Source organism: Rhinoderma darwinii, chromosome 2 (genome assembly GCF_050947455.1).
Source record: "Rhinoderma darwinii isolate aRhiDar2 chromosome 2, aRhiDar2.hap1, whole genome shotgun sequence".
NCBI lineage: Eukaryota > Metazoa > Chordata > Amphibia > Anura > Rhinodermatidae > Rhinoderma > Rhinoderma darwinii.
The window spans coordinates 219083852-219098264 of NC_134688.1; the positions used below are offsets into that span (position 1 = coordinate 219083852).

The 14413-nt window shown below is 39.1% G+C and overlaps 1 protein-coding gene across 1 annotated transcript in view; it reads left to right on the forward strand.

Moving 5' to 3' along the window:
- ATP2A3 (ATPase sarcoplasmic/endoplasmic reticulum Ca2+ transporting 3) overlaps positions 1–14413 on the forward strand; it is a 254440-nt gene that overhangs the window by 184917 nt on the left and 55110 nt on the right. The window contains exons 11-18 of the mRNA XM_075852856.1: positions 27–158; positions 771–896; positions 5223–5441; positions 5532–5867; positions 5968–6188; positions 9336–9538; positions 10773–10858; positions 13035–13168. Coding sequence (XP_075708971.1) covers positions 27–158; positions 771–896; positions 5223–5441; positions 5532–5867; positions 5968–6188; positions 9336–9538; positions 10773–10858; positions 13035–13168 — 1457 coding nt within the window. The remainder of the gene's footprint in view (positions 1–26; positions 159–770; positions 897–5222; positions 5442–5531; positions 5868–5967; positions 6189–9335; positions 9539–10772; positions 10859–13034; positions 13169–14413) is intronic.

The window sequence follows — 14413 nt, forward strand, 5'->3', positions numbered from 1 at the left end:
CTATTGATAACAGATTTATTTTACAGTCCAAGGGAATATATGAAAAGGTGGGAGAAGCAACAGAGACTGCCTTGACTTGCCTGGTGGAAAAGATGAATGTATTTAATAATGATTTGTCCAAGCTTTCTAAGGTGGAACGAGCAAATTCTTGCAATTCTGTGAGTATTCTTCCATCTATTAACAGGGCTTAATTTAACATTTGTTGAGTGAGATGTGAAATTGTGCTTGAATGTTATGGCATTTCATATACAATAATTCACTAATGTCTGCCTGTTATCTTTAAAACGCCCTTTATGAGCAGGAGTAATCTGACTAGTTCTATAGTGTACTGTCTGTATTTTGCTAACAGATTGTATCCTCTCACTATGTAGTACCATACAGGTTAATGCTTTCAAATACAACTCAAAGATGGCAGATGCACCTACAAAATATTCTTCTAGGTGCCTATTGAAGGCAGAAATCTTAACTGTGCCCTCATGGCGGTGGTGCTTCCCTACCTCGCACACTTGTTCAAAGGAAGTAGTGCTTAAACTGAGAGCCCTCTTGACCTACCAGTGACAGACTCCCTTTAATTATAGACACACTTCTAGTTCTGGTCTGAAACGATGGCACAATGTTATTGGTTTATAAGCTTTGAGGATCCCATAAACAATTGATTACAATAGGTCCCTAATAGTTACTAACTGTGTAATAACTGTGGATAAACTAAGAATGTGGATAGTTTGTTTAGAAGAATTTAAACTTTTTTTTTTTTTTATATGCCATATCAGGTTATAAAGAAACTTATTAAGAAAGAATGTACGTTGGAGTTCTCTCGAGATCGCAAATCGATGTCTGTGTATTGCACTCCTGTTAGTTCCAGTGGCACAACATCTGGCAGCAAGATGTTTGTTAAGGTAAGATGAATTGTCATGTTCCAGTGTGTGTACAGATGTTACAATTAATTGTTAGGAAATTTGTATGTTATGTTTATTTAAAGGGGTTTTCCCACGAACGACATTTATGACCTATGCACAGGATAGGTCATAAATGTCAGGTAGATGCGGGTCCCACCTCTGGGACCCGCACTTCTCTCTAAACCCCGTTCTAAGTTTTTGTGTGTTGGCTGATTTCCGACCATGAAGGTGAAAACAGTGTAACTCGCTGAGCTACACTATTTTCGTAAGCCCATGCATCTTAATGGTAGTTACGGAAACAGCGTAGCTCGCATGTTTCCGTAACTGCTATTCACTACTATGGGAGTTACGGAAACAACGTAGCTCAGCGAGCTACGCTATTTTCATAACTCCCGACCATAAAGTCAGGACGTGGCCGGGAGTCAGCGATAACAGACAAAGCTAGAACGGGGTTTAGGAGGCCAGTTCTAGAGAGGCGGGACCCGCATCGATCTGACATTTATGACATATCCCGTGGATATGTCATAAATGTCCCTCGTGGGAAAGCCCCTTTAAGTCCATATGGCTTATTAGGACATATGCATGCACTAGAGGACAGTCTAGGGACCCCATTTTATGAGCCAGAAAATTTGATGTCAATTAAGGCCTCTTAATTGTCACAAAGGAAGGTGGATCCATAGAACACCTAACCCAAATGGCTGTACAGACAAAAGAAAAATATTAACTTACACATTTTTAAGGGGATATGCATTTTGCGTGTAACTTATTTCCTTAGTAACAACCTATTATATAACAGGGGGTACCCTACTTTTACTTGGACCACAGATCAGACCCCAAAATAAGCACAGACCCTCTAAATACAGACCCCAGACCAGACTCCCAAAGTATGAATCTCAGACTAGACTCCTAAATTAACCCCTTAATGACCAGCCTATTTTAAACCTTGATGACAAGCTATTTTTTACGTTTTTCCATCGTCATTTCAAGAGCTAGAATTTTTATATTTTTGCGTCAACATAGCTGTATAAGGACTTTTTTTTGTGGGACAAGTTGTATTTTTTAAAAGCACCATTTTGGGGCACATATCCTTTATTGATTAACCTTTTTTGGGGCGTAATAGAAAAAAAACCATCAATTTCGCCACAAATTTTTTTGCGTCTTTAATTTACACCATTTAGCGTGTGGTATAAATAACATAATAACTTTATTCAGCGTGTCGTTACGATTGCAACAATACCAAATTTATATGGCTTTCTTATGTTGTACTATTTTTACACAGTATTCGAAAAGCCATCTCTTTTTTTATTTTGCCGCCGATGCTGCTGTATGAGGGCTTTTTTTTTTTTGCTGGACGTCTTGTAGTTTCTATCGGTATCATTTCGGAGTACATTCGACTTTTTGATCACTTTTTATCACATTTTATTAAAGGCAGGATGAACAGAAAACAGCAATTCTGGCATTGTTTTTTTCTATTATTTTTTACAGCGTTCGCCGAGCGGGTTAAATAACATAGCTTTATAGTTGGGGTCGTTCTGGACGGGGTGGTGTAACTTTTTTACTTTTTTTTTTTGTCATAATAAAGCATTTTGTAATGGGAAAAAGTGTGTTTTTAATTTTATATTTTTTTCACTTTTATTCACATTTATTAATAACTTTATTACACTTTTTTTTTTTCAAGAGTCCCACTAAGGGACTTTACTATGCGATCGTCCGATCACGTTTATAATACACTGCAATACTTCTGTATCGCAGTGTATTACTGCATGTCCGTTTACAACGGACAGGCATCTGCTAGGTCATGCAAGAGGCATGGCCGAGCAGCCATCCACTACAGGCAGACCTGGGGGCCGTTATTAGGCCCCCGGCTGCCATAGAAGACACTGGCACCCTGCGATCTCATAGCAGGGTGCCAGGGGGGTGAGAGAGGGAGCTCCGTCCCTCTCTCCAAAGCCACTCAGATGTGGCGCTCGCTATTGAGCGCCGCATCTAAGGGGTTAAATGTGTGGATTTCGATCTGCCCACTCGAGCAGCGATGCCCAAGTTCTCAGCTACCTATGGTAGCTGATAACAGGGAGTTTTAACTGGTCCTGGCGTCGCAGATTTATTCTGATGCAGCGCCGTGAAAAGTCGTATGCATCAGAATAAAGCCCATTAGTGGCCGCTGTGAAAAGGCGTATTGGCGGTCACTAATGGGCATGACATGAGACCCCCTGAGTAACTACAGACATGAGACTCCCTGAGTAACTACAGACATGAGACTCCCTGAGTAACTACAGACATGAGACTCCCTGAGTAACTACAGACATGAGACCCCCTGAGTAACTACAGACATGAGACCCCCTGAGTAACTACAGACATGAGACCCCCTGAGTAACTACAGACATGAGACCCCCTGAGTAACTACTGACATGAGACCCCCTGAGTAACTACAGACATGAGACCCCCTGAGTAACTACAGACATGAGACCCCCTGAGTAACTACAGACATGAGACCCCCTGAGTAACTACAGACATGAGACCCCCTGAGTAACTACAGACATGAGACCCCCTGAGTAACTACAGACATGAGACCCCCTGAGTAACTACAGACATGAGACCCCCTGAGTAACTACAGACATGAGACCCCCTGAGTAACTACAGACATGAGACCCCCTGAGTAACTACAGACATGAGACCCCCTGAGTAACTACAGACATGAGACCCCCTGAGTAACTACAGACATGAGACCCCCTGAGTAACTACAGACATGAGACCCCCTGAGTAACTACAGACATGAGACCCCCTGAGTAACTACAGACATGAGACCCCCTGAGTAACTACAGACATGAGACCCCCTGAGTAACTACAGACATGAGACCCCCTGAGTAACTACAGACATGAGACCCCCTGAGTAACTACAGACATGAGACCCCCTGAGTAACTACAGACATGAGACCCCCTGAGTAACTACAGACATGAGACCCCCTGAGTAACTACAGACATGAGACCCCCTGAGTAACTACAGACATGAGACCCCCTGAGTAACTACAGACATGAGACCCCCTGAGTAACTACAGACATGAGACCCCCTGAGTAACTACAGACATGAGACCCCCTGAGTAACTACAGACATGAGACCCCCTGAGTAACTACAGACATGAGACTCCCTGAGTAACTACAGACATGAGACTCCCTGAGTAACTACAGACATGAGACTCCCTGAGTAACTACAGACATGAGACTCCCTGAGTAACTACAGACATGAGACTCCCTGAGTAACTACAGACATGAGACTCCCTGAGTAACTACAGACATGAGACTCCCTGAGTAACTACAGACATGAGACTCCCTGAGTAACTACAGACATGAGACTCCCTGAGTAACTACAGACATGAGACCCCTTGAGTAACTACAGACATGAGACCCCTTGAGTAACTACAGACATGAGACCCCCTGAGTAGCTACAGACATGAGACCCCCTGAGTAACTACAGACCCCTAGTCCTTTAAATTATTACAGACCCCAGGCCCTTAAATTAATACAGACCCCAGACGAGACACACTAAATAAATATAAACCACAAACCAGACTCCCTAAATACCCCAGATTCCTAAATACCATACATACAGAAACTAGACCACACCCTGTACACAGCAGCTCACAATTTCTCCTTCTCTGTGGAACCTTGCTACTTCACCCTCTGGCTTCAGAACCTGTGGTCATGTGTCCTTATCTGTGCAGGTCCTTTAACAGCCCTGCACACACTTGTGCCCTGGTATCATTGGACATAGCAGTTTTGTGGAGTTTTTACCTGCAATTCGCCCGGTTGAGGGGTGGAACCTAGGCAGTCGATTATCCCACCTACCCCTTGTCCTGGCCCTGTTACAAACCATTGAATTCTATTATTTAGGCTTTTTATTTACACAACCCACTTTCCATTTAGATGTCTGGGACTTTAAGCTGTTCACACTGTGCATTTTTGGTGCAGTTTTTGCAAGGGTTTTCTTTAGCCAAATTCAGGAGTTGATTCTAATTGGAGGCGGGAGTATAAAGGGAAGTTGTGTCCTCCTTTTCTGTTTCTTGAATCTGATATTTAGATACAAAATTTAGATTTTTTATAAGTAGGGAAAAAAAAATTTAAACTCCTCGTGGCGTAAAATGTTAGCTCTCGTTGGAAAAAAGTAAAAAAATGGTAGGAAAAAAAAAATCTCAGTACATTTTAGTAATTTTTTTCCTGGAGCTATTTTTTGTTATATATATATATATATATATATATATATATATATATATATATATATATATATATATATATATATAGCATTCTAAAAATGTTTTTCTTACATTTTAGGGTGCTCCTGAAAGTGTCATTGAGCGATGTAATTATGTACGTGTGGGTTCCACAAAGCTTCCTTTGACTCCATCTGCTAGAGAAAAGATCATGTCCAAGATTCGGGACTGGGGTTCTGGTATGGACACATTACGGTGTCTTGGTCTAGCTACGCGGGATGTGCCACCAAAATTGGAAGACATGCAATTAGATGATGCAAACAAATTTATCAATTATGAGGTGAGTTCCAGAACAATTTTTTTTTTGTTTTTTTTGTTTATAAAAGGGTTTATGAAATATGTGTATTAATTCTATTTTATGTTCTATTAGACAAATTTGACATTTGTTGGGTGCGTTGGCATGCTTGATCCTCCTCGTAAAGAAGTAGCTACCTCAATTCAGATGTGCAAAATAGCTGGAATAAAAGTGATAATGATAACTGGTGACAACAAAGGTACCGCAGTGGCAATATGCCGAAAGATTGGCATTTTCTCTGAGTCTGAGGATATAACAGACAAGGCATACACTGGCAGAGAGTTTGATGACCTCCCTTTAGAGAAACAGCGAGATGCTTGCCGTACTGCTAGGTGCTTTGCCCGTGTGGAACCAGCACACAAGTCCAAAATTGTAGAGTATTTGCAGTCCCTCAATGAAATTACTGCCATGGTAAGACATCTGTCATTTATTAAAAAGTTAAATAAAAGTATGTACTACAAATACTAAGTGTTTATATTGATACTTTTTTTTATTTTCCTTGTATTTTTAGACTGGTGATGGAGTAAATGATGCTCCTGCCCTTAAGAAGGCTGAGATAGGCATTGCTATGGGTTCTGGCACAGCGGTGGCAAAATCCGCTGCAGAGATGGTTCTCTCTGATGACAACTTCTCAACTATAGTATCTGCTGTTGAAGAAGGGCGAGCAATTTACAATAATATGAAACAATTCATTCGCTATCTTATCTCTTCTAATGTTGGTGAAGTAGTCTGGTAAGATATTGCTGATATTTTCCAGGCGTCCATATACATAATATAGACGTGGGCCATAGAATCTGTGGGCCATAGAAATGAGTGGATTCGTATTTTGATCCGCAATTACGGATAAGTAATTGCGGATCAAAATTACAATCGTTTGCATGGGGCCTTAGGCAAGTTGATAGAACTTGTTGCAGACAGTTTTTTTTTGTCAAGATACAGAGTTAAAAATTGCTCAAGCACATGCACTATATTTATACTGCGCCTGGCAACCATTTTATACATGTTTTCCTCTTAGATGACCGCTTTGAGTTTGGGGTTCTGCCCCAATTTATTGCAAATGTTTCTAAGGCCTTGATCACATGGTGTATTTTTGGCGCGTTTTACACGCCGAATAACATGTCAAAAACTCATGCTTTTAACTTTCCATTGACATCAATGGGAAATCGCATTGTAGTGCATATGTCACATTTTTTACTTTTTATTTTTTATTTTTACTCGCACCCGTTTAAAAAAACACGTCATGTAAAAAAAGAAGCGTCCGGTAAATTCTCAAAAACTTGCCTAATTCCCATAGTCAATAGGAGTCCTAATTACACACCCAAAAACACGTCAAATGCGCTTGTGCTTTAAAAAGAGCTGTACAAAAACATTGTTTTTTTGGGTTGTTTTTTTTAGCGCCTTGTGAATAAGGCCTAACACACCTTGGCCCACATTTATCATGTAGGGTGGGTATACCAGGTTTTTGTGTTACTTAACAAATTTTGAAAGTGACAAGAAAAGTGCTCCTGGTCTCTAAGTGCCTATTAATAAATTTAGAGTGCACGTTTTTACAAATTTGGCGCAAATCGCTCCAACTATTTCCTTTAAAGAAGACTGGGGTATGATATGCCAATCAAAGTACGTATGGGCCTTTGTGTACCGGTTGTCCTCTTTCTTTTATATCCGGTTTTATAACCGGTCATAGATTATTTTTTTTTGCACTCATTTTACGTACTACTACATTAGGACTGTTATGGTACGTAGCAGTATTAAAGGGTTTTTCCGGATAGAGAAAATTGATAAACTATCCTCAGGATAGGCTATCAATATCTGATCAAGGGGCCCAAGTGCTCGTGAAAGCAATACTGCTATATGTAATACTGTGAACTGCCGCTAGTGTGTCGGTGTTTGACAGTATTGAGCACTCAAGGGAATGAAGGGATAGTTGTGTTCGCAACCAGGCCACGGGTCCTTCAAAACCGCTAATTGCGGGGGTGCCGAGAGTGTGACTCCAACCAAACAGATATTGATGGCTTATCCTAAGTATAGGTCATTCATTTTTTCTCTCTGGAAAAGCACTTTAAGCTCTATTCAAACTGGCATCAATTTTTACAGGTCAGATCTGTTACAATCCGTTGACTGATTGTTTTAGTTCTATTTTTTTTTTTTCGCTTTTTTTCCCTATTGAGTTCTAATGCGTCTTTCAGGTTTACGTTTTTGTTTTTTTCACAGGATAGAATATTGTAGTTTGCTAATCTTATATCTGGAGCTTTGTGTATTGTGTGTCATTTTACATGTTACGGCTCATAGATTTCTAGCCTTAATTTAACATTTTTAGTATTGGAATACTACTACACTAGAAACTGATTCTACAGGGTGGGCCATTTATATGGATACACCTAAATAAAATGGGAATGGTTGGTGATCTTAACTTCCTGTTTGTGGCACATTAGTATATGGGAGGGGGGAAACTTTTCAAGCTGGGTGTTGACCATGGCGGCCATTTTGAAGTTGGCCATTTTGTATCCAACTTTAGTTTTTTCAATGGGAAGAGGGTCATGTGACACATCAAACTTATCGAGAATTTCACAAGAAAAACAATGGTGTGCTTGGTTTTAACGTTACTTTATTCTTTCGTGAGTTATTTACAAGTTTCTGACCACTTTGAACACATTTTATAAGTGGTGCCCATTGTGTTGGATTGTCAATGCAACCCTCTTCTCCCACTCTTCACACACTGATAGCAACACCGCAGAAGAAATGCTAGTACAGGCTTCCAGTATCCGTAGTTTCAGTTGCTGCACATCTCGTATCTTCACAGCATAGACAATTGCCTTCAGATGACCCCAAAGATAAAAGTCTAAGGGGGTCAGATCGGGAGGCATTTCTTCTGCGGTGTTGCTATCAGTGTGTGAAGAGTGGGATAAGAGGGTTGCATTGACAATCCAACACAATGGGCAGCACTTTGAACACATTTTATAAGTGGCCAGAAACTTGTAAATAACTCATGAAAGAATAAAGTAATGTTAAAACCAAGCACACCATTGTTTTTCTTGTGAAATTCTCGATAAGTTTGATGTGTCACATGACCCTCTTCCCATTGAAAAAACTAAAGTTGGATACAAAATGGCCGACTTCAAAATGGCCACCATGGTCAACACCCAGCTTGAAAAGTTTCCCCCTTCCCATATACTAATGTGCCACAAACAGGAAGTTAATATCACCAACCATTCCCATTTTATTTAGGTGTATCCATATAAATGGCCCACCCTGTATATTATTTTTTTTTTTATTTCTTCATTATTAAGATGTTGATCATTATTAGTGCTATGTAGTATTATCAGGCTCTGCTCACACTGACATCATGACTTCAGGTTTTACAGGATCCATTTATAGGTCAGATCTGTTACAATTCATTTTGTGTTTTTTTCACCAGATTGATTTCTAATGGCTCCCTCAGATTTAGTTGATTTTTTATTCTCATGACATTACTTAAAAATGGGCAAGCCATAGGTAACCGGTTGCAGCAATCTCTGAGAGGGAAGATTTATTTTTGAAGAACCTTTACTTATATTGTGCTTCCTTACACTGCAAGCTAGAGAGTATCGGGTAATTTGGGGGATCAAATTCCTCCTGCAGCAGTGTATAAATGGCACAGACTACTATGAATATGGATAACATAAAAATGTTTTATTCGTGAGGTCGGGTGTGGGGAATTTGATTTCCCCATGCCTGCTCTCACCTATTACTCCAAGCGATCCCCATGTAAAGAAAGTGATTATGGTAATAGTCATGTGTTATGAAACTGCTGTAAGCATTTTAAAGTCGGAAATTGTGTAACAGAACTTTGTAATAGTGCCTATTTCTTGGAAAATGCTTAGTCTCTTTGTTTTCTTTCAGTATCTTTCTCACTGCTATCATTGGCCTTCCTGAAGCCCTCATCCCTGTTCAGCTCCTCTGGGTTAATTTGGTCACAGATGGCTTACCTGCAACGGCTCTGGGATTTAACCCACCCGACCTTGACATCATGGACAAGCAGCCTCGTAATCCTCGGGAGCCACTTATCAGCGGATGGTTATTTTTCAGATACCTGGCCATTGGAGGTATTTTTGCAAAACACTTTTTTTTAACCTATGAGAGTGCTTTCAGCCCACCCATACAACAAGTGTTATTTTTATATATTGAAGAAACATGTGGCTTTAATGCATTCAGTTTGGCAGGTTTCATCAGTTTCCTGTTAAAAGTAATGAACGCTGCTGTCTGTATTTTTACAAGCTTTTCTCTTCATACAAAGAAATCAAATCCAATGGAATTATTCAAAACGTGTATGTCCGTCTTTAGGGTTTGTTCACATCAGCGTCAGGCTTCCGTTCTTCGGTTCCGCTCGACTTTTCCATCAGAGAAACCGATGAACGGAAAGCCAAACAGAAACCATAGCTTCCATTTGCATTAGCATTGATTTCAATGGTAATGTTTCCGTTGAAGTTGGTTTTCGTTTGTTTCCGTTCTGTTCGGTTTCTGTTTTTTTTGCAGAAACAATAGCTTAGTAGTGTACGAGTGCCGATCACCATTTATTTAAAGATTAATATCCTTAAAAGGACACTCCGGCCATAACTAAACATTCCCATGTGTGCCAATATAGTTTTCCATGTGTCAGTCTCCCACCTGTTATTTTTCTTGCTGCTCCTATCTCTATATATCAGACTGGGATGGTTGCTTAGCAGCAGTGTTAATCGGGCTCGGCGACACGGTTTCTCTACTTGAGTCTATGAAGATCTATGTGTCGCCTATCACAGACTTCAGCAGTTCCTGTACAACACCACTTTTTTCATCAGCTACCATGGATATTTAGATATGTTCCTGTCACACAGGTATAATGTAGAAGAATATAGTGCAGCCTCTCTGTCTGTATACTTGTGGTTTCTCAGCTTATTTAGGAGAATATAGAGAGAATGATAATCACAGTGTCCCCCAGCATGCAGAAATGGTATGGTCTTTAGCAGGTCATGTGATGCTGTGCTGAATCATCATGGGATTGTTAGCAAAGCAGAGAGGAAGAGAAAGCTGGGGAAATCTAAGATTTAAGATGGAGGCATTTTTAAAGCACAGACAAGGCAGCAGTTCCATAAGTAAGTACAGAATACATAAAAGAAGTGTAGAGTGCGGTATACAGTCAGGGGGGGAATGCAGACATGGAAAGTTGTGTTTCTACTGGAGGTCTTCCTGAAGTCTTCTCTGTCAGAATGACTGTAATGCATAAATACATGTATATTCTTACGTCTGCAAAACCTACTCATCCAGATCATCCTCTGAAGCCCTTGTCTTCTCTTTTTGCAGTCTATGTAGGCCTAGCCACTGTAGGTGCTGCAACATGGTGGTTCTTATATGATGAAGATGGACCACAGCTCACATTCTACCAGCTGGTGAGTTTTATCTGCTTTTGGTATACACATATAGTAACAGATTAGACACCTAGTCAACATATACAGCCTACAAATTTATTTCAGAACCTCTCATATTCTATTTCATACTTTATAATTTATAAGTACTATGCAAAAATGTATGTGCAAACTTACTTAGGTCTTGTGCCTTTTTTTTTTTAATCATATGAGAGGTTCTTGATTGACAGACAACAGCTCAAAGATTTGATATTGTAGTGCAGTTTATCATACAAGATTGTGGCATTTTGTTCCTAATATGACAAGAAGAAACATTATTGACTTACTGATAATTGACATTGTCTAAATTCCCAACATTTTTAGCATTAGGCAACTCCTGAAAAATATTGTTATCTCAAGAAACCCTTACCAATTAATTTATTTAAAAAATCACTAAAAACAACTAATACGCAAGTTCTTATACAGTAAATCAGAGTTCTAGAAAAATATGATTTTATTTGTAAGCAGAGTAATAAATCGACCAGACCCCTAAACTAAAGCGAAGTTCACCTCTCATTTTAACTGTACGTCTGACGTCAACGTTTTGGCATGAAAAAACAGTGTCAAAACATGTACGACAGCGTGTACATTGATTTCTATGGTTAGGACAGATGCCCTAATAGTGTAGATTGTGCATACGTATTGTGTGCTTACGTTCCATCCTTTTTATTTACCAAGTCCTGAAAAGCGTAGTCTACTACACTTTTCAGCACTCTTCCAAAACTTATACCACACGTATATGTGAAGTCGATGGCGACATATGGCTGACGTATGAAAATGTAAACACTACTTTGCATATGTCAAACGTTTTTGTTACCATATGTGGGAAATCAGCAAGATCATGTGACAAAACAGTGCCTCCTACTGCCCACCCCCTCAGAACTGGTGCCAGAAAACACTTCAGCCACTCCCTACTACTTCCTTTATATCTATTGATTTGGCGCAAGAACAAAAAATTTATATTTTTTAAGTAGTTAAAACGTATAAAAAAGTATACGACTTATACTTCATAAAAACGTAAATGTATGTCACGAATGCATATGTTTTTGAAACTTTTAAAACTTATACGTCGCCATATACCACAAACGTGTGCACAAAACGAGATGTGGATTGAACTTAAATCAGACCGCAGACCAGCCCCTAAAATGTATTCAGACTCCACACCAGACCCCTAAATTGATTTAAATCGCAGACCAAATTCTAAAGTGTATTCATATGCTTACCACTCTTAGGTCCTCTTCACTTTTGTGTGTCACTGCACACATGGTGATGTTTGCAGATCTGCCATGATACATTCTTGGAGAAGATAACTGTCCTCCTCCAATGCATCTATGAAGTCAGGTCTACGGGGTCAGGAAGACTGGTCCTGACCACCATGGAACTCCTGTTGTGGTCCCAAAAGGAACCCTGGTTAAGAAAGACTGGTCTAAACAGTATCACACCACTCACATGCAGAGAACTTTTCCTTTCAAATCAACACTTTGTTTTCGAGTAGACTAGAGATTCCAAACACACTTTTATTATCATACAGTACCTGCATTTTCACAGTGCCTGTACATTATAGTGCTAATAATTCACATCTATCGACAATAGCTGGATCCTGCGCGTAAGAGATGCTCAGGACCAGTATTCGCTGAAGTCGTCAGTAATGCAGACCTGACGGAACCGACTTTGACCACGAGATGCAGCTTCTATGTATTTAGAGTACATAGAGGCTGTATCTCCAAAAAGTTAAAAATGTTTCAAATAAATTACAAGGTTGTTCAAAATTTATATAAAAACATAGATTTTTATTTTTTTTAATTGCCGTCAAAAGTTTACATAGACCTTACCTTTAATGATTCCTCATTAAAAATATATTATATGGCATTGATGAAACATAGCTAACTAGGCCAGCTATTTTTGCTAGGCAATTATTATTAACATATAGTGTGGATATCTTATGTTGATGGCTTGATAACACTACACACAGATCATGCTAAAATATACCAATAGTTCTACTGTAAAGCCCTATATGCATTCTCTAGTAATATGACTATGGTGCACAAAGTCTAACGTTTTCATGATCCAGCAATGATGTAAATCGGTCGTACAGCCAAAGGAAAGAATTATTCTGCTGAGAATACCAATCTTTTTCTGAATAATTTCACTTTCTTTACAGAGGCATTTTATGAAATGTACACCTGACCATGCTTTATTTGAGGGAATAGACTGTGAAGTGTTTGAGTCCCGCTATCCCACAACTATGGCCCTTTCAGTGCTTGTAACTATTGAGATGTGCAATGCCCTCAACAGGTAGGCTGAATAGTAAATGTTTGACTTAGAAGGCAAATATCATAAATGTCTGTAGTTTTATAAAGATCACCTATCGCTGTTGTTCAAGTGAAAGCCAATGTTATATTACATCATATTCTCATAGACGCAATCTATTTTAAAGGCACACCTTTTGAAAACTTTTCAATAAAAATGTCTATCGGTATGATTAGTCCAACTTTGTAATTACATTTTATTAAAAATTTTTACTTTTTGAGATACAGCTGCTTTGTATTCTGTATACAGAGCGGCTGTATCGAGCACGGAGACCTGAATCCGTTAGGTCAGCAGCACTGACGGGTTCATTGACAGCTGGTCCTCTGTGTCTCTGACGTGCAGAATCGAGCTGTTATCGATCACATCTAAGTTCATAACTCGTCAGCGCAACATACAGCTGCTCTGTATAAGGGATACAAAGCAGCTGTGTCTCAAAAAGTAAAAATAATTTTTAATAGAATGCAATAACAAAAGTTGCACCAATCGCACTTATATAAATTTTGTATTATAGGAAAAAAATGAACACGTTAAAAGTACACGTTTGGTATCACCGCGTTCGTAACGACCCATAATGTTATTTTTCCCGTACAGGGGAGAACACCGCAAAAAAAAAAGTAAAGAACAATGCCGGAATCACAATTTTTTTTTTGGTCACCACCCCTCCCCAAACAGAATAAAAAGTGATCAAAAAGTTGCATATACCCCAAAAGAGTACCAATAAAAACTGCAACCCGTCCCACAAAAAACAAGCTTTTATCGTATTAAGTTGCAGAAAAAAAATTTAAGTTGACGTTTTTACCGCACGGTGAAAGCCGTAAAAACGAAACCCAAAAAATAATAGAGGAATCGCAACTTTTTCCAATTTTAGCCTGCAAAGAATTTTATTTTCAGTTTCAAAGTATGTTATATGGTACTATAAATGGTGTCATTAGAAACTGCAACTCCTCCCGCGAGAAAAAAAACCTCTCACACTGCTCCATTGATGGAAAAAGAAAAAGTTATGGCTCTTGGAAAAGGGGAGGGAAAAACTAAAATGAAAAAGCAAAAAGGGTTAATTAATTTCTAATGAAAAACATTTATGACCACGGGGTATTGCCGTACTCGGGAGAAATTGCTTTACAAGCGTTTTGGTGCATTTTCTTCCTTTATCCTTTGTGAAAATGAAAAAAATCAACATTTTTGTGAAAAAAAATGTTGATATTCATTTTCATGGCCTAATTCTAATGAATT